Source organism: Mus caroli, unplaced genomic scaffold, assembly GCF_978045245.1.
Source record: "Mus caroli unplaced genomic scaffold, Mus_caroli_1 scaffold_6, whole genome shotgun sequence".
Taxonomy (NCBI): Eukaryota; Metazoa; Chordata; class Mammalia; order Rodentia; family Muridae; genus Mus; species Mus caroli.
In genome coordinates this window covers 38,787,751-38,806,480 of record NW_028227261.1, presented here as the reverse complement: position 1 = coordinate 38,806,480, position 18,730 = coordinate 38,787,751, and the positions used below count along the sequence as shown (strand labels likewise).

The following is an 18,730-nucleotide window of genomic DNA, read 5'->3' as shown; positions in this document are numbered from 1 at the left end:
TGGGCACTGTTTGCTGCATACCACACACACTGTAAGTAGCAGGCATTGTGACACCCCTGTGACCAGGTCAGTGCTCATTCCTGCCCTTATAAAGTCTACAGTTTCCCAAACTTGTTGCAGGATATTTGATCACCCTGTGAACCCCTGAGATTGTGTTATTTTCTGGAAAAAAAAAAAAAGTCCGTTCTAGTTGTGGTGTGGCTCAGCCTTTAGCACACACCTTTTTTTTTAAAGATTTATTTATTTATTATATCTAAGTACACTGTAGCTGTCTTCAGATGCACCAGAAGAGGGAGTCAGATCTCATTACAGATGGTTGTGAGCCACCATGTGGTTGCTGGGATTTGAACTCTGGGACCTTCAGAAGAGCAGTCGGGTGCTCTTACCCACTGAGCCATCTCACCAGCCCTAGCACACACCTTTAATCCCAAACAGTAAGGGAAAAGTCAGTCTGCAGAAGGAAACACCCAAGTTTGAAAGCGATGTCTAATTGAGTGGCAAAGAAAGACTTGACAGAATACGATATGCCCAACTCTCACAAGGACAGGAAAAAGAGGCTACTTAAGAGAGTAAGTAGGCTACAGAAAAGAAAAAGGACAGAGAAAAAGAGAGAGGGAGAAGGAGAGGGAGAGGGAGAGGGAGAGGGAGAGGGAGAGGGAGAGGGAGAGGGAGAGGGAGAGGGAGAGGGAGAGAGAGAGAGAGAGAACACAGTTTACCTGGACAGTATACAGAGACAGGGTGCAGAGAAAGATCAAGCTAGACACAGGTGAAGACAGAACGAGCCAGAGAATGAGAAGGAGCCAGAAGATGAGAACACATTGCCAAAGTTAATATGAGGCCAAGCAGAACAATTCAGAAGCTGAGAGAGAAGCCAGACTGAGTCAGTCAGGTTAGGGAAGAGTTTGAGCCAGAACAGCTGAGTTGAACCATCCAGCCAGAGATCAGAAAGAACAAGAAAGGGTGAGCTTATTCAGCAGCAAGCCTTGAAGGCTGAAAACATTCTAAGTCTGGATTCTACTGCATGGAGACTAGAAGCTTCCAGGACTAGGCCTAGCAAATGGAGGGAAAGCCCAACAGTTACATCAGGAAATAAAAGTTACTTTGATGCAAACTTAGCACTGAATTCTCCTAGTTAGCTTTGGCAGTCAACCTGACACAGCCCAACTCAGAAAAGCTGTCTGAGCAGCACCCAGAGGAAGCAAGTCGGCAGGCAGTGTCCCTCCGTGGTCTCTCCAGTTCCTGCCTGAGTTCCTGCCCTGGCTTCCCCCAGTGATGGACCGTGACCTGGTGTGGGATGCAATAAGCCTTGTCCTTCCTGAGTTGCTCCTGTCAGTGTTTTGTCACAGCAACAGAAAGGCAAACTAGAACAGAAACTGTGTATGGATCAGACACAGATACACAGCCTGGTTTGTTTTTAAGAGTAAGTGAACCTGGCAGAGGTGGCCTGTGCCTTTAATTCCAGCACCCAAGAGGCAGAGGCTGGCAGATCTCGGTGAATTCTAGGACAGCCAGGGATATACAGTGAGTCCCTGTCTCAAAAGAAACAAAACAAAACAAACACAAACAAACAAACAAAGAGTAGGGAAGTGAAGATGTAAGGAGCCGGGAGCTGGGGAGGGGAGGGTCAGAGGAGGGTAGAGGGTATGGGCGGGTGTAGTTCTCTGAACGTGACTAAACTGCTCATCTCCCTGCCTCTGCCATGTTCTCATTTATTAAAAGCATTTGAATATCATCTATTTTACAGTTATCTGTCAACGTGTCCATTCATGCTCCAGTTTACTGAGCAGTCACTAGGCAACAGGTGCTAGGAAACAGCAGCAAAGGAAGTAGAGGAAGAATGGGCGGGTAAAGGTATGGAGCATCCACAGCGAGCACTCCAGAGGTCATCAAACCACAGCCAGGTCTGCTGAGTGGCCAATCTCTGGGCTAAAGAGCTAAGGCGGGGACTTGAAAGGCAGGGTCTTGGGTGGGAACTGGATGCAGATGAAGAAGCAGGTGCCAGGACAAGACCAAGATGGACAGGTAATGGGCCATGGGGCGGGACATAGGTCAGGCAGGATTGTTGGGTTATAATAGCTGAGACTCTGCCCAGCTATAGTGCTCAAAGCTTTTAATAAATACAGTACATCTCTGTGTCATTTTTCAGAGCTAGGGCAGGCATAGAAAAGCCTTATGGGAGAGCAGCCAAGGTGGGGTATGGCTATCTGGACAGGGTAACAGTCCAGAGGCAGGGGCAGGCTGGACTTGGGATGCTGTACGTAAGGGAAAGGCAGCCAGGTTTGTTGATGGTTCTATTTCAGAGTCGAAGCAACGATGCTCTGGCTTCTCACTTGGGCAGCTGGAAGGATGGAGCTGCTGTTCTCTGAGATAAGCACGATTCTGGGAGGTGGGGCTGGGAATACGGAGGTTGGCTCTGGCTATGTGAAATGTGAGAAGCAGAGACACAGCCAAGGGAAGTAGGACCTGGATCAGTGACTCTGAGTGTGGGAGGAAGGTCTGGGCTTGGTCCAAACCTGGGAGTCATTAGCATATAGATGACACGAAAGGCCAGGAGACAGATGACATGCACTGGATGCGGTCATCTAAGTGGCTGTTATGAGGAAGAGGTGACACAAAATTCCCAGCACAGCACTGGGTGTAAAATGCTTCCCCTTGCAAGCCATGTGGCAGAGCTTGGCAAGGCTGTTTTAGAATTGGTAAATTTTCCTCTGGCTCCCCCATTCTCCTCTTGTTCCTATGTATTGTTGTTGCTGTTGCTGAGACAGACCTAACTATGTAGTTCTGGCTGGCCTTGAACATGTGACCCTCCTGTCTTGGCCACCCAAGTCGCTGGGAAGAAAGACATATGCTTCTACAGTCAGCTTCCTCCCCCAGCGCTTTGGGCTGGTGTGTGGTTATATGCCTTTCTTAACATATAACCTGGTTTTCATAGGGCTCTTGGTGCTGAAAGTCACTGGTTTGGGACTTTATACCTTTGACTTTACACAGAATTCTTCACTAAATTAACTGAGCATTTAAGTCCTTACAACTGGTAATTATAAGACACCATACCACCCTTAGACAGGTTCCATGGAACACCTACTCAAACCCAACCAAATAATTCAAGTCTAATCCAGTCTATCCCCAGAAGGCTCATGGGAGCGCAGGAATCACACATCTCAGCTCTGGGACCTGGTTCTTCCTGCATCCAGATGTCTTGTCTCCCAGGACCAGTGGCAGGCACCTTCTTGGCACCTTCATGGTATCACGAGATTTCCTTGGGGCTTTGTGTGGGACGCCCAGCCTTGGGATGGGGCTTCATCATCACCCCTTTCAGTCTTTACTGAAGCATCACCTTTCTAGGGAGTCCTGCTGGCATCGCCTACTTACACAGGCTGGGTCCTCCACAGCACCCCCTCGCTGTACTGTTGCCCTCCTTAGGACTTATTACTTCACAGGAATAAGAGTTTATTTATCACATTCATTAAAGATTTTGTGTTATTTATATGTGTGCTATATGTGATTGCCCAAGGAGGACATTCACCTATAAAAAGGGCATTGGATCCCATGAGGCTGGAGTTAGGCCCTGTTGTGATATGGATATGGATCCATATCTACTGGATATGGATTCTAAGAGCTGAACACCACACCTCAGCAAGAGCATCAAGGGCTGTTAACCCATACCTCCTCCCAACCATTTTTTCAGCCCCCACAATAGTTTGTTTATTGTACAATAATGTATCAAGATCTCCGATGAATGAAAGAGGAGTACCTGCCTTCCAGCTGTCATGGGGACAACCATCTGAGCTCTCCCAATTCCTGACTTGAAGCAAGCACTAGCAGAAGCATTTCAGACAGCCTCCAGCCTCTGAAGGGGCCAGGCTTGAACCCTGAAGGGAGGCTGTGGCTATGAGCACTACAGCCAGGATGGCCAGCCCTGGGGGCAAAATGTGGCCAACAGCACTCACTACCTTGCTGACATTGAGTCCTCTTGTTCTCTCACCCCACATCTGTGATACTTGTCTCATCTTCCACTCACTGAGCTCTGAATCTTGTTGCCTAGTGCTTCTTGCCTTGCTCCTTACTCTAGGGTTCCATTATGATCCACGAGGCCTTCACACCCCTGTATCTGCAGCCTCCCCCGTGATTCTTTTTACTGACTACTCTCAGAGTAGTCTAGGTCTCCTCTACAGACACCACTTCTATTGCCTTCTGTGAAGGGCCTTTTTGTCTCCACGCCATACATCTGGGGATGTCTGGCACGCCCTTCATACTCCACCACCTGTCCCAATCATCAGTATATGTACCACCTTTATTTTCAGAGCAAACTGTACATTGCTTATGATGCCCAGCAAAACTACCCTTGCTGCTGTTGTTCACTGCCCCCTCTTATGTTCACCAAGCTAACGTGCATACACACACACACACACACACACACACACACACACACATATATGGCTTAGCCTTTTTGGTTTTATCCCATGCCCAAAGCATATAGTTAGTGTCAAGATGTATTGCTAAATGAATAAATGCAAAAATGAAGTCAGGTATAGAATAGGAGGCAAGGAGAATATAGATCTTGTTTTGAAGCTCTGCCTTCCCCAACAGTAAGCTGATAAAAGACCCAATAAAGGGGCTGAGGCTAGAAGCATTGGCTGCTCTTCCAGAGGACTAAGTTTCCATTTCCAGCACCCGCATGGCAGCTCACAACTATCTGTAACTATAACTCCAGTTCCAAGACATGCAATACTCTCACACAACACAGACATTGATGCAGGCAAAATACCAATGCACATAAAATAATAAATAAATAAATTTCATTTTTAGAAAGACCTCAATAAAGATACAGGGTATGGCTGGATGTCATTCATGAGTCAGCACTCTTTTTTTTTTTTTTTTTGGTTTTGATTTCCGAGATAGGGTTTCTCTGTGTAGTCCTGGCTGTCCTAGAACTCACTCTGTAGACCAGGCTGGCCTCGAACTCAGAAATCTGCCTGCCTCTGCCTCCCGAGTGCTGGGATTAAAGGCGTGCGCCACCACTGCCCAGCTTAGTTTTACATTTCTTAGTTACACTGTTATTTATTTGCTTATTGTGTGTAGGTATGGGCACTTGAGCGGTCAGAGGACAACTTGCAGGAATCAACGCCTTCCTTCCACAGTGTGGGTTCCAGGGATTGATCTCAGGCCTGCAGGCTCTCCAGCAAGCCCCGTACTGGCTGAGCCATTTTGCTGGCCCACTTTAAAAAATTTTTAAAATCTAGGGTCCTATCTTACAGTTTTTAGTTCTATGTACCAAGTTCAGTCTTGTATAGAGTATACAGACCTGTCATTTCAGCATGCAGAGTCTCTGCTAGTGTTCTCCCTTCTGTCGCCGGCTGCTTTTCACCGGCCTAACGATGAATGTTGTTCTCCTGTGCATCACTCTTTCCTGGGAACTGCTCGCTCCCTTGAACAGTTTCTTGCCAGGCGTTCTCATCCTCTTCTAGAGAGGGTTTGGGTTTGCTCCTGCCGGGTGCTTGGCAGCACTTGCCAAATCTGGGGTGTTTTACACGTGGGCTTGGGAATTCCTGGTTTACCCGAGCGAGCAAGTGAGCAAGCGAGCGACCAGACTCTGGCAAGGACAGCAAGTGCTTTCTGTCGCCTGCCGACATTTTAGTCTAATCCACCCAGAGCTGGGGTAAGCTCCCTTTAATCCTGGCCTGGGGGCTCAGGGTTAGCTCTAGTATATTCTTACAGGGAGTCCTCTGCAGTTGCAGTTTAACATGGGAAGGGCCACAAAGTGGCAAATATGGAGAAGTTAATAGACCCAAAGGCTACAGTCGGAAGCTCTAAACTTTAACCAGACACTTTGAACGGTAGGGAGTGTGGAAACTAGAGAATGGGGTACAAGCAGTATTTAAAGAAAAAACAGCTGTTATTTTTCAGGACGTATATATTTTTAATCAAGAAGCTAAATTAACCTGAATTGAGACAAACACAAAGAAATCCTGCCATTTGTACACTTACAATAGATTATACAATGCTTTCTTTTACTCGCCATAAACTACAATGGATGTAAGTAAATCATCTACATTTTTTCATAAGGAAAAAAATGGGGTTCAGAAAGCTTGAATGCGCTGTTTAAGGTCACACAAACTAAGAGGCAGAGGCAGAGAGGCAGAGAGGCAGAGAGGCAGAGAGGCAGAAGCAGAGAGGCAGAGGCAGGGGCAGAGGCAGAGGCAGAGGCGCAGAACTCAGGCCCTGTTCTGATCTATGCTGTGAATAGCACACAACCAGAAGAGACTCTGTAAAGAAAGGTGGAAATATGGCGAAGGCATTCCCCACACAGCAGAAATCTTAACTTAGAAACCTCTTCCTGAGCACATCTGTGATTCCCTTGGTAGAAGGCGCTGGGCAGGAAGAGACTGTGTAAAAAGAGGCAGGAAGGTCCCAGCTTGCCCCTCATTATGTGAGTTAAATGCACGGCCATATAAACTCCCTGGACAAAGTCCAAGTCCCCTCAGACGACTCATGGAACTGGCCTGGTATGCAGCAGCAAGCTACACGGTGATCTAGTCCACACCGCTCATCTGTCAGGACAGCAGGGCAGGAGCACCCTCCTCCTTCACTGTGAAGACAGCTTAAACACTGTGGTTAGCACGTCCACCGTACCATCTCCTTTGTTCATCCCTACGACTTGACTTGGTAATTACTGTCTCTTTTCTGGTCTGGTGGCATTTCACTTGCTTATGGCTTATACTTGATGTGTTTTGTTTTGCTTTTCTGTTCCTAGCACTAAATGGAGACATTTCTAAGAAGGGAGTGCACAGCTCTTCAGCACACTCAAACTTCATTCCCCAGATGTTTGGGGCCTAACATCTCTCTGCCTGCCTTGTAAAGACACCAGACCATTCTTCCCCGGCAGCTGCCTCGATGATGTATAAAAACTGGGAGAGCCACAAGGCCAGAACCCACAGCTTGAGGTCCCAGAGTCAAGATTCCAGAGAAAGGGGCCAGCTGCCAAGGCTTGACAATGACGAGCCTCACATTATTGTGGAGATTTAATGTAGGTGTGACTATCACAATCTGAAGCAGCTGTGACTAAGACCATATGAGGGGGAGGGGGGAAGAAATGCAATTCTGATCTTCCATGACATATGTCTCACTTAGGGACATAAGAGCACAGAGATTGCTGACAACTGTATGAATGGTCTTAAACAAACAGAATAGACAGTGATCCAGCTCATGGTGTGATGGTTAAATGGGTTTGTGGTCATCTATCCATCCACACATCCACACATGCACCAACTCACCCATCTATCCACCCACCCACCAACTCATCTATGCATCCATTACCCCATAGCCCACTCACCCATCTATGTTTTCATCTCTCCACCCATCTACCCACCTCTACCCACCCACCCACCCACCCACCCACCTACCCACCCCTACCCACCCACCCATCCATCTATCCAAGCATTCAGAGGTTGTTGAAACCTAACAGACCTATACCTACCTATGCTGTTTAGGCACCAGAGAGACCAGGGAAGAATACTGGAGAATTGGATATCTGTTACTCAAAAGCCCCTGAATGAGTCACTTCAATTAAATCCTTATAAACAACTTATAAAGTATGTATACTGTCTTCATCTTACAGATGAAATGGGCTCAAAGTAGCTAAGGAGCTTGCTGAAGAGCGCAAGTTCAGTAAGTGGCAATCTGGGACTTCAACCAAGTTTTGTCTGGCTCTGAGCCTGCGCCCTTAATAAATTAATAATTATCACACAGTTAATTATAGGAGAGCCAGACAATTGGCAGGCAATGGGGTTATGGAAACTCAAAGGAAGCACGGAAGAGTCAATTTGGTGCAGACAGGAAGTAATCTTGGGGTTTTCCAAGTGACCTAGCAAGAAGCAGCAGTGTTGGACTCCAAGTAACAAAGCCCAGAGGACCGGATCAGCCTGTGGGAGGAAGTGCAGGAGCTCAAAGGGCAGAAGCTGGAGACCTGAGTGCGGGGGGGGGGGGGGGGGGGGGGGCATCTCTGACAGGTTCCACCGCTCCCACTCTGGAAAAGCTTTCCAGTACTCTCCAGTCCCTCTGGCTCTTGCAATGGCCTTCTGTAATGGGCCACCTGTGTCAGCCTAAGGCCTTGGTTTGTACCCACCACCCCATCCTGGCCAGGCCCCCGAATTCACTGACATACTTGAAGATTCTGCTTACAACCTGAGGACAGAAGCCCCAAGGCATCTCCCCAGAACTAGGCAGGTAAGAGGGCAAGCCTTCTAAGCGAGACCCCAGCTCTCACAGATGTCTACCCAGAGCTACAGCATTTCCCCATTCTACTTACAGTTTAGAGTCCAGCTTCAGGAGGAAGCCCAGCCTATCATACTCTGAAAAGGAAAAGCAGAAAACGTCACTGGAGTCACGCCATTGCTGCCACTGTGGCTTGCTTCCCCAGATCTACACCACGGAGACAGGCAGTGCTTGGAAAAGAACACACACTTCACGTGCTTCAAAGAACAGAAGCAAGCACATATGCCTTAACAAATTTAAGTCACAAGACAGCTACTGAACATTTATTTTGTCTGAAGAGCCAGGTTCGGAAGCAGCTATTTCCCAGATCATCTAGGCCATCCGCTCCCATGCTAATATAGAAATGATTTCCTGAGTAAACATGGCGACTGAAACCGAAATGCGGCAAATCAGAGACTAGACTCTGAAGAAAGAGATTGGAAACCATCTTAAGTGCCTCCAAGTTTTGAGCACAGAATCTGTTCAATGAGCCAGTGTCCTTCCTAGTCAGTGTCAGCTCCCAACTTGACACAACTGTCAGAGTTATTTGGAGGTTGTCTCAGTCAGAGCCGCCTGCGGCCAGGTTCGTGAAGTATTTTCCAAATTAGCAATTGATACAGAAGAGTCCCGCTTACTGCTGGCATTACTATACATGTGCCTAGACTGTATACAAGAAAGCTAACTGAGCAAGCTAGGAGGAGCAAGCCAGTTAGATGTGTATGTATGTATGTATGTATGTGTGTGTGTGTGTGTACACATGTTGTACACATGTGTGTGGTATATGTGAATTCGAGGGATGTGCAGGCCATCGGGGCCAGAGTATATCCGGTGTCTTGCTCAATCACTCCTGCCTTATTCCCGTGAGACAAGGTCTCTCACTGAACCTGGAACTAGGCTACTGTCCAGCAAGTGCCCGAGATCCCCATTTCTGCCCCCACAGAGTTGAGGTTATGGGTATATATGGACACACTAGCTTTTTTTTTTTTAAGATTTATTTATTTATTTATTATATGTAAGTACACTGAAGCTGTCTTCAGACACTCCAGAAGAGGGAGTCAGATCTCATTACGGATGGTTGTGAGCCACCATGTGGTTGCTGGGATTTGAACTCCAGAGCTTCAGAAGAGCAGTCGGGTGCTCTTACCCACTGAGCCATCTCACCAGCCCCACACTAGCTTTTTTTGTGGGTGCTGGATTTGAACTCAGGTCCTCATGCTTGCTCAGCAAATGTGCTTGCTTATCCTCAACCTGAGAGAAGACATCTTAGCACTGAAAATATCAACTAGGACACAAAACACAATAGGCTTTCCTCCCAAGAGAATTCCCTCGGGGAAGCAAAGCTTTCTCATAGCCCTAGTCTCTCTCTGATTCAGGCAAAGTCAGGACTTTGTATGGTAAGAGCTTATAGAACCATCAAGAAAGACAAAAAGGCCTCCTGTCTTTCGTGCTCCTGTCCCTTGGACTTTAGAACACACAGTGTACTCTCAAGAGGACTCCTTCCAGAAGTTAGCAAGGGCCTTCGTCTTGCTGTAAACCCAGACATCAGGTGGCAAGCAGGACAGCACAGGCGAGAAAGGGCAGAATGCAGTGCCCTCTGGAGTTAACATTCCATGACAATTATTAAGTGTCTCAAAATAAATGAATAGACCCAAGCTGGGTATAGTGGCACACAGCTATAATCTGATAATGCAGGAGGCTGAGGTCGGAGGGTTGTTACTGTAAGTTCAAGGCCAGCCTGGGCACTTTGGCGAGACCAAATCTCGAAATAAAACTCTAAAAGGGCTGGGGATGTAGCTCAGCGGAAGAGTGTTTGCCTTGTACACACAAGGCTCTGATTCAATTCCTTGTAATATGTCTGGTTGGTTGGTTGGTTTTTTTTCAAGACAAGCTTTCTCTGTGCAGCCCTGGCTGCCCTGGAATTCACTGTAGACCAGGCTGGCCTCAAACTCACACAGATCCTCCTGCCTGTGTTGGGATTTAAGGCTGGCTTTAATTAATTTAATTAATTAATTTATTTATTTATTTTTACTTTGGTTCTGGGGGTGGAACTGAAGTTATTGGCCTTGTGTAACACGTGCCTTCACCGCTGAGCCATCTTGATGACTTCCGCACGTCTTTTAACTAAAGGTTACTTAAGACTTTGCACACTTGTTATATGTAATTGCTTATTTAACAATACATTTGACTAGGTTTGTAAATCTTTGCTGTTTAGACTACTATGCCTTCCTCAGTTTTAAACTGACTTTCCTCATTCCTTTTCCTTCCTTCTCTCCTCCCTCCCTCCTTCTCTCCCTTCCTTCCTTTCTGTTTGTTTGGGGTTTTGTTTTTGTTTTTTTCAGACAGGGTTTCTCTGCATAGTCCTGGTTGTCCTAGAATTCACTCTATAGACTAGGCTGGCCTCAAACTCAGGGATCTGCCTGCCTCTGACTCCTGGGTGCTGGGATTAAAAGTGTTTCTCACCACTGCCTGGCTTACTTCACTTCTTAATATGAGGGAAGTGGAAGGTTACAGTGGTATCTTTTTAAAGAATCATTATCGCCCCTTTATTAGCACTTGTTTTCTGTTAAGAGAAAAATCTCTGACAAAAGCAGCTTAAAGAAATCAGGGTTTATTCTGGTTCACAGCTCAAGGTACCACCCATCATGGTGGGGAAGCCTGGTGGTGAGGCCTTGACATGGCTGTGTTATTCAGGAAACAGAGAGCAATGGAGGCTCCCACGCAGGTGGCTGTCTCCTCCTCACTCAGTCCAGGACTTCAGCCCATGGAACGGTGTCACCCAAACTTAAGGTGTGTCTTCCTACCCAGTTAACTAATTTAACAACTCCCTCTCAGACATGCCTGAAGTCTGACTACCATGGTGATTCTAAATCCCATCACGATGACAGTCAAAATTAACCATCCTACCTCCTTACACATATTTACTATATAGTAGCCATAATTACAACGACCAGTTATTTTCCAATGTCATTTTGAGCTTTGTCTTATCACACACACACACACACGAAGGGAGGGAGGGAGGGAGGGGGTTCTATAATAAACAAATAAGGATGCTGCATTTCTAGCCCACCACGGTGCTAGGAATAACACTCAAGGTTTGCACACGCAGGGCAAGCGCCTTGCTAGCCAGAGCTGTACCTCTGAAGAACGCCCTTTCCAAGGCCTTCCTAGTCTAGCCCCAGAGATATGCATTTCACAACATTCTCTAAGTCCCTAGGAATTGAGCCCTGTTGCATTGCCGCGTACTCTGACCACTATTTAAAAGCTGAGAATGTAGGTTTGTTTTTAAGGTAAAATTCCTCACTCTATAAAGACGGGCAGGATTCGGCCAGCAGGGAAACCACCTTATAGCAAGAGCTGATGAGTAGATATTTACCATGGGCAGCTGATGTGGACATACTTGATAGGTATTCATTGGCTGTTCTTACCAAGATCGCTTGCTCACAACCACCATAAGCAGAAGGAAATTAATGTGAAAAGAAAATCTCAGTCAAGTGTCTGTGTCTGCGTGTCTTTGTGTCTAGATGCACACATGTGTGCAGGTGGCTGAGGAGGCCAGCAGAGGGCATCAGATCCTCTGCAGCTGGAGTTACAGTTGTTTGGAGCCACCCAATGTGGGTCCTGAGAACCAAACTCGGGTCCTCTTCAAGAGCAGCAAACTCTCTTAACCACCAGCCATCTCTCCAGCCCCTAACGTAATGAATTTCATAAATATTTAGAGAGAGAGAGAGCTGACAACCTTCTTTATATTAAACACAGAAAAACCAGTTGTTAGAGACGAAAAGACAGTTTGAAAAATTCTTTTGAGGGGCTGGAGAGACAGTTAGTTCAGTTGCTATGTGCAGTGACAGCTCTTCCAGAAGATTGGAGTTCAAAACCCAGCGACTACGTGGCAGCTCACAACTGTCTGTAACTCCAAGATCTGACACTCTTACACAGACACACATGCAGGCAAAACACCAATGCACATACAATAAAGGCAAATAGATTAATTTTACAAAAGAAAGAAAGAGAAACTCCTTTGAGGAGAACAGTTATGAAGCCCATGTCTCTGGAAGGGCTGGGTGTGTAGTCTTGTGTCTCACTCCAGACTGGCAAGGAACTTGACGAGTGCCCCTCTAGGTATGGAGAAACGGTGGGCTGCCTGTAGAGGGGCTTCCTATCTACCTGCTAAGTCTCGGGTCGCTGAGAGATGGGCTGCCCCGGCAGGAGAGCTGCATGGGAGCTGACCTGCACTCTCAGAGGTGTGTGAACGAGCTAGGGGGTACTCTTTCAGTTGCTTCCTCAGAACCCTAGAGGGTTCGCAGGTCCTCAGTGGCCAAAGTCAAGAGTAGACATCCAGATTTCCAGGAGCTGTGGGGATGAACATTAGGACTGAGGCACTGTACCCCAAATGAGCAGGAGTCTGCTGAATGCCTACCGGAGAACCCCAAGAGTGAGCTTTAAACACAAGCAGGACCCAGAGAGTGCACCGCTCCCCCAGATTTAACTTTTCCTCCTCTAGAGCAGCGTTCTCACCCTTCCTAATGCTCTGACCCTTTAATACAACAACCAGAAAATTATTCCATTGCTGCTTTCAAACTGTAATTTTGCTACTGTTATGAATTGTAATGTAAATATCTGTGCTTTCTGATGGTCTTAGGCGAAAGGATCATTTGAACTTCCCCAAAGGGGTTGTGACCCACAGGTTGAGAACTGCTGTTCTATAGCTATCCAAGGGCAGCCAAAGAGGGCTGTCAGTGATTGGGAAGGTCAGGGAGAGAACAGAGAGCAGGCCTCCTCTTCTGTACCCCAAGCCATGGCTCTTACAGGTCAAGGCCTAATGAAGTTAGGAGATGGAACTACAACTGTGGGTGGGTTTGTTTGTTTGTTTGTTTTGAGACAGGGTTCCAGTAGCCTTGGCTGGCCTGGAGCTTGCTATTATAGGCCAAGTTGTATCTGCATCAGAGATCTGCTTCTATGTGCAGAGTGCTGGGATTAAAGGCTTGTATACCACACCTGGCTTCAGAACTACAGCTCTGAATGAACTGAAAGTTACGTAAGACCGGATGCTCTAATTCTGGACTTGCCAGCCAAAGTTACTTCAGAAATATCAAGAACATCACTGGACTTGGACACCCAGAACATTAAAGGGACGGAAGGAATCCAAATAATATTTCTGTGGTTATCATGGGATGTGCCCTGCGTTTTCAGCTGCACTGGCAAAGGGAAATAGTGATTTACATGATTAGTCATTTGGTTGTTGTTTTGGTTTCCTGTGGTAGTGGGGAGAAAGGGTCCGGAGCCTCACCCACGCTAGGCAAGCTGGACTCGCATCCACAATCCAACAGGATGGCTTCAGGTTCACAAACGCAGGCAGTGGGAAGGACTAGTGGTGGAGGGCTGCGAAGGGCTGCCTGAAGCACAGCAGGCTACTGCGCCTCTCCTGGGTGGCCTTTACTCTTCCCATGGAGTTTTCATCACAACTTTCCTACATGGCCACCAGTAACTGGTAGGCAGTATATTTAGCATTACCATGGAAAAGGGACAGCGATTCATCCCCTCTGTTCCTGACTTGGAAACCCCTGGTGAGGAGTGGGTGTGAGCCAGGCCTGCAGCAGCCCCTGACCTGCTCAAATCTCAAACATGGAGGAGCAGGAGTCAGCGGAAGTGACAAGTTCCCATGACATGCAGTGAGGAGGGGGTTTACCAGAAGGAACGAGCGGCCCTGAGCAAAGGCCCCTTGGAACAGTAGAACAATCTCTGGCAATCACAGGAGCTGAATCTCTGAGGACCAATGGGCCAGAGGCCCAACTCTCTCTCTCCTCATTCATCTTCCCCGACAATCTCCTACAAGAATCCCGCTCACAGTTCTGCCTGGGCCTGCTGCTCTCACCTCCTGGCCTCCCTCCTCCGCCTCCAGCCTGACCTGAGGCCTCCTCTGCCCTGGAGGCCTTGCTCTGCCTGAGGCTCTCCAGCGGCCCTGGCTTCTCTGCTCTCTGGGCCACCTGCCTGGAGGGGGAGAAAGGATGGGCCGCTCTGTGGAGTTTGTGGAGGGTCTTTGATCTGTGCATTTTAATCAAATTAGGAAGAAGAGGAAGAAAAAGAGGAGGAAGAGGGAGGAAAAGGAGGGAGGAAGAGCAAGAAGTAAAACACAGCCTAGTTATTACTCCTTCAAATATTTTTCTTCCTCCCCCCCTTTTTGATTACCAATGAGGCTGCCAGAAGTCCCATGCTGCAGTGATGCTCTGCCATTGTTGTCCTAGTAATTTTTCACTCCATTTCATTTTGAATAGTTTCTATTGATACATCTTCTGGTTCACTCCCCTCTCTCTTTTTTTCTTACAGCATGGACAGGTCAATGAGCCAGCCAGTATATTTTCTCATCTCAGACATCATTCTTTTATATCCAGTTCCTTTTATATCTCTCATGCCTTTCCTTAATGTTCCCAAGCTTTCTCTGCACTCTTGAACATATGGAATATGTTATAGCGTCCTTGTCTACAAAGCAAACACTCACATCATCTCTAGGCCTGCCTTTACTGATCACACATACACACACACACACTCACACACACACACTCACACACACACACACACACATAAACTCACACACACACACTCACACATACACACACACACAAACATACACTCACACACACTCACACACATACACTCACACACATATTTAAACACACACTCACACATACGCTCACACACACATACTCACACACCCCACAGGAGTGGGGTTTCATTTTCACGCTTCTCTGCATTACCTGACAGCATCTGGTTGGTGGCCAGCCATGTGAATTTTTACTTTGTTAAAATGTGGTACATAGCTGAGCAGTGGTGGCGCATGCCTTTAATCCCAGCACTTGGGAGGCAGAGGCAAGTGGATTTCTGAGTTCGAAGCCAGCCTAGTGTGCAGAGTGAGTTCCAGTACAGCTAGGGCTATACAGAGAAACACTGTCTCGAAAAATAAACAAACAAACAAAAAACCAAAACAAAAAAAAAATGTGGTACATAAGGAGTCCTTAATTGTTTTGAGGTAGTATTGAATTCTTAGGAAGAGCGAAATCATTTCAACATGGCTTACTTGTAAGTTCTGTATGTTAGAACTGGAGGCAAGAGTGGTCACTAATGCCGCCCCATTATGGCGGCCCTGTCCTCCAGTGTATGCTATCGCAAACTCTGTTTTATGAACTCCCCCACTATTCCCAACCCTGAGTGGCCTCTAGGTCCTCACGCCACTTTCCAGGGTTCTTTCCTGGTTCCCATGGTGTCCACGTCCACGTAGCAGCCGAGCAGTCCAGGGGGAGTGGCTGCACACCCCGAGTTCCCTGCACAGGCCTCTTCCTCAGCTTCTCAGCTGCTCCCTCGCCTTAGAAGAGCCTTGGCTCTCCTTCCCTTCACCGAGGCCTGGAACTGCCCCGTGTGTAGCTGGGGTGAGGAAGGCCTTACTTAGCTCATTGGTTTCTTTTCTTTCAGAGTCCAGCATCCTTGCTTCAAAGTCTGCAAAGAAAGTTGGGTTTTTTTTTTTCCTACAAATTTTGTGGGTTTTTTCCTGTCCTTTTTCCTTTCTTTGCCTTTTCTTTGTGCACACTCAACTTATTCTGCCCAATTGTCCACTTCACCTAAAGCAATCTCTCACGAGGACCGCCCGTCAACCAGCCAGTCCTACTTACAATGCCGCCCAGTCATTACAGATGACGGCTGAAGAAGTCTCACACAGCTTGTCTTTGTCACCCTCACACATACCCAGTATCTGGTCCTCAACCCTGGAAGTGGCTCCACTTCACCCAAGAACAGTCCCAGAACCCTGCATTCCCCGTTTCACCCAGTTAATCAGTCTATAGGTAGTCAGGCTGGGCTGCTAAATTCCCTTCTTTAAAGATCAGCCCAGCTGTGAAGAGCACTGACCGCTCTTCTGAAGATCCTGAATTCAAATTCCAGCAACCACATGGTAGCTCACAACCATCTGTAATGAGATCTCATGCCCTCTTTGGAGTGTCTAAAGACAGCTACAGTGTACTTACATATAATAAATAAATAAATCTATAAAAAAAAGATCAGCTGAAAGGAATTGCTGCTGCTCATACTTAAACATCATTAACTTCCATGATTGGGACCACACACACACACACACAACACCCTGAGGCAGAGCTCACCTCACCCAGTATCTCTAGCACCTAACACAGGGTCTGGTACAAAGGTGGGGTCCATAAATATGTTGAATGAGTGGTGTGACTAGGGGGGCCTACAGACTAGCTGGGGACCTGGATCCTCTGTTCTTTTCTACTCCTGAGGAGGGGCCAGTGCTAGTGGTGGCAGCAGTGGTAGGTATGGTCCACAGCCTCTCTGGGTCAGTCATCTTTCACAACAGTGACTGCCTTGCTCTGCCCACTCCTGATTCTCAGCCCGCCCAGCTGGTGACACCGCAGACCCCCACCTACTGAGGGTGTCCCATGACTCTGCTTAGACATAACTGTCTACTTCTCTGTTTACTTTCCCATGCGTTGCCGTTTTCTGATTCTTGCTTTGGGGTTCCCTCTGAGAACCCCTGACTTGTCAGCACATCATTTCTAAAGGCCTGAACTTCAACCTCCTCCACGAAGAGCCCCGAGCATCCCGAGCTGCACGCTTTACACATAAGAGTTCTTGGAACTAAGTGCTCATGCTGCCTGCAAAGGAAATGCCACTTCAAACATACCAATGCTCTGGGGACAACTTGCCTCTGAGGTAGCCCACAGGACGGTCCAGGTCTCACCATCCTGAGCACATATCTGCCTACAGTCTGAAGATCGTGGGACTCCTGAGTCTACCAGGCTCAGAGCCACTGACAGCCACGGACAGCTGATACAGCAGCGGAAAGCACTCCTCTCCCTGACACCACAGCAGCAAGGAGGCAGCTGCACACGGAAGGAAAAACGCTTAGTCTCTTGGTGGCTTAGGCCTCCTGCCTCAGCCAGGCCAGTAAATGCAGGGTAACACAATCTACCAACCAAGGAGCACATGTGTCCTGTGCCTGGCTCCAGGCGGGAAGTGGCCTGGGTGATACCAAGCTCTGCCCTTCTCCAGCACCTGCACCAGGTCAGAGCTGTGAATGTACAAAGTGCTTTTGCAGATGCTGGGAGCCTTTGAAGTCAACTGTTAACTCTTTCAGGGATCCTACGAAGGGATTAAATATGTCTTCTGGGTCACAGTTAGAGTCATAAAGTATTGGGGGGGGGACCCTAGAGAATTTGTAAACCTCCTGGAAGGTTCAGAAACTGAGCATAAAAAGCAGGCCACAAGCGAACTGTGTGCATGCATCAAACAAGGAACACTTCCCTTACTGCTCGGAATTTATAGAACTACATGTCATGCACAATAGGTCTGCTGTCATTAAACAGGCAAACACATGAGCCACTGAAAAGTCAGACCATGAAACCAGTGGGAACTCAGAAGATCTGAACGGAACAATTACTCACTGTGAACCGACTGAAGGGCAGACAGCCCCACACCCAGCCGGTAGAGAACAACAGCCTTCCAAGCATGCAGTGACCGTTTCTGAAAGGGATGGAGGAGGGGGTCCAAACGGGGCTCAGCCCCCAATCCTAGTGTAATTTACAGTTATGTTCTGGAAGGATGACCAGTGACAGTACCTTTTCAAAAACATTACTGTTCCGGGGAAGGCATACATCTAATCATGGGTAGCAAAACACCCGCGGCACCTTGATGCATGTGCTTGCTCTCATGTCTGAGACATCTGCCAGACTCTGAGCTTTCAAAGCACGACATCTGTCCATCGTTCAAGTGAAACAGTGCTCCTGAGAGATGGACAGTCCGGTTGGTAACAATCACACAAGGGCCTTTTCTCCTTGGTGCGTAGCAAGGGTGTCAGGCACACTCCCGTTTCCTCACACAGAATACCAGAGAGATGTGCACTCCAGGGGGAAATCTAATAGAAGTCAGAACTGCTGGGCAGGGGTGTAGCTAGGGGTAGAGGACTTTCCTAACATGCTGGAGGCCCTGGCTTTAATCTGCAACACTGTGGACAAACAAACTGCTTCATCAAGGATTGGTTCTAGGGGCTGGAGAGATAGCTCAGAGGTTAAGAGCACAGGCTGATCTTTCAGAGGTTCTGAGTTCAATTCCCAGCAACCAACGTGGTGGCTCACAACCATTTGTAATGGGATCTAATGCCCTCTTCTGGTGTATCTGAAGACAGTGTACTCATATACTTAAAATAAATAAATAATTCTTAAAAAGAGAGAGAGAGAGAATTGGTTCTGCCTTTTAAAAAATGTAAAATTTCTCTGGATGTGTCCGCGCATATAAGCCTTTAGTCCTATTACTCAGGAAGAGGAGGCAAGCGGACCTCTCTGAGTTTGAGCCAGCCCGAAGTACAGAGAAGTTTCAGGCCAGCAATAAGACCGTCTCAAGCCGGGCGTGGTGGCGCAAGCCTTTAATTCCAGCTCTAGGGAGGCAGAGGCAGGCGGATTTCTGAGTTCAAGGCCAGCGT

General features: G+C 47.5%; 1 protein-coding gene across 4 annotated transcripts in view; it reads right to left on the bottom strand.

The window, feature by feature from the left end:
- St3gal3 (ST3 beta-galactoside alpha-2,3-sialyltransferase 3) overlaps nt 1-18,730 on the bottom strand; it is a 205,967-nt gene that overhangs the window by 91,446 nt on the left and 95,791 nt on the right. For all 4 annotated transcript variants that reach the window (XM_085839036.1, XM_021161382.2, XM_021161385.3 and 1 more), the window contains one exon: nt 8,306-8,348. In XM_085839036.1, the coding sequence (XP_085695162.1) occupies nt 8,306-8,348 (43 nt within the window). The remainder of the gene's footprint in view (nt 1-8,305; nt 8,349-18,730) is intronic.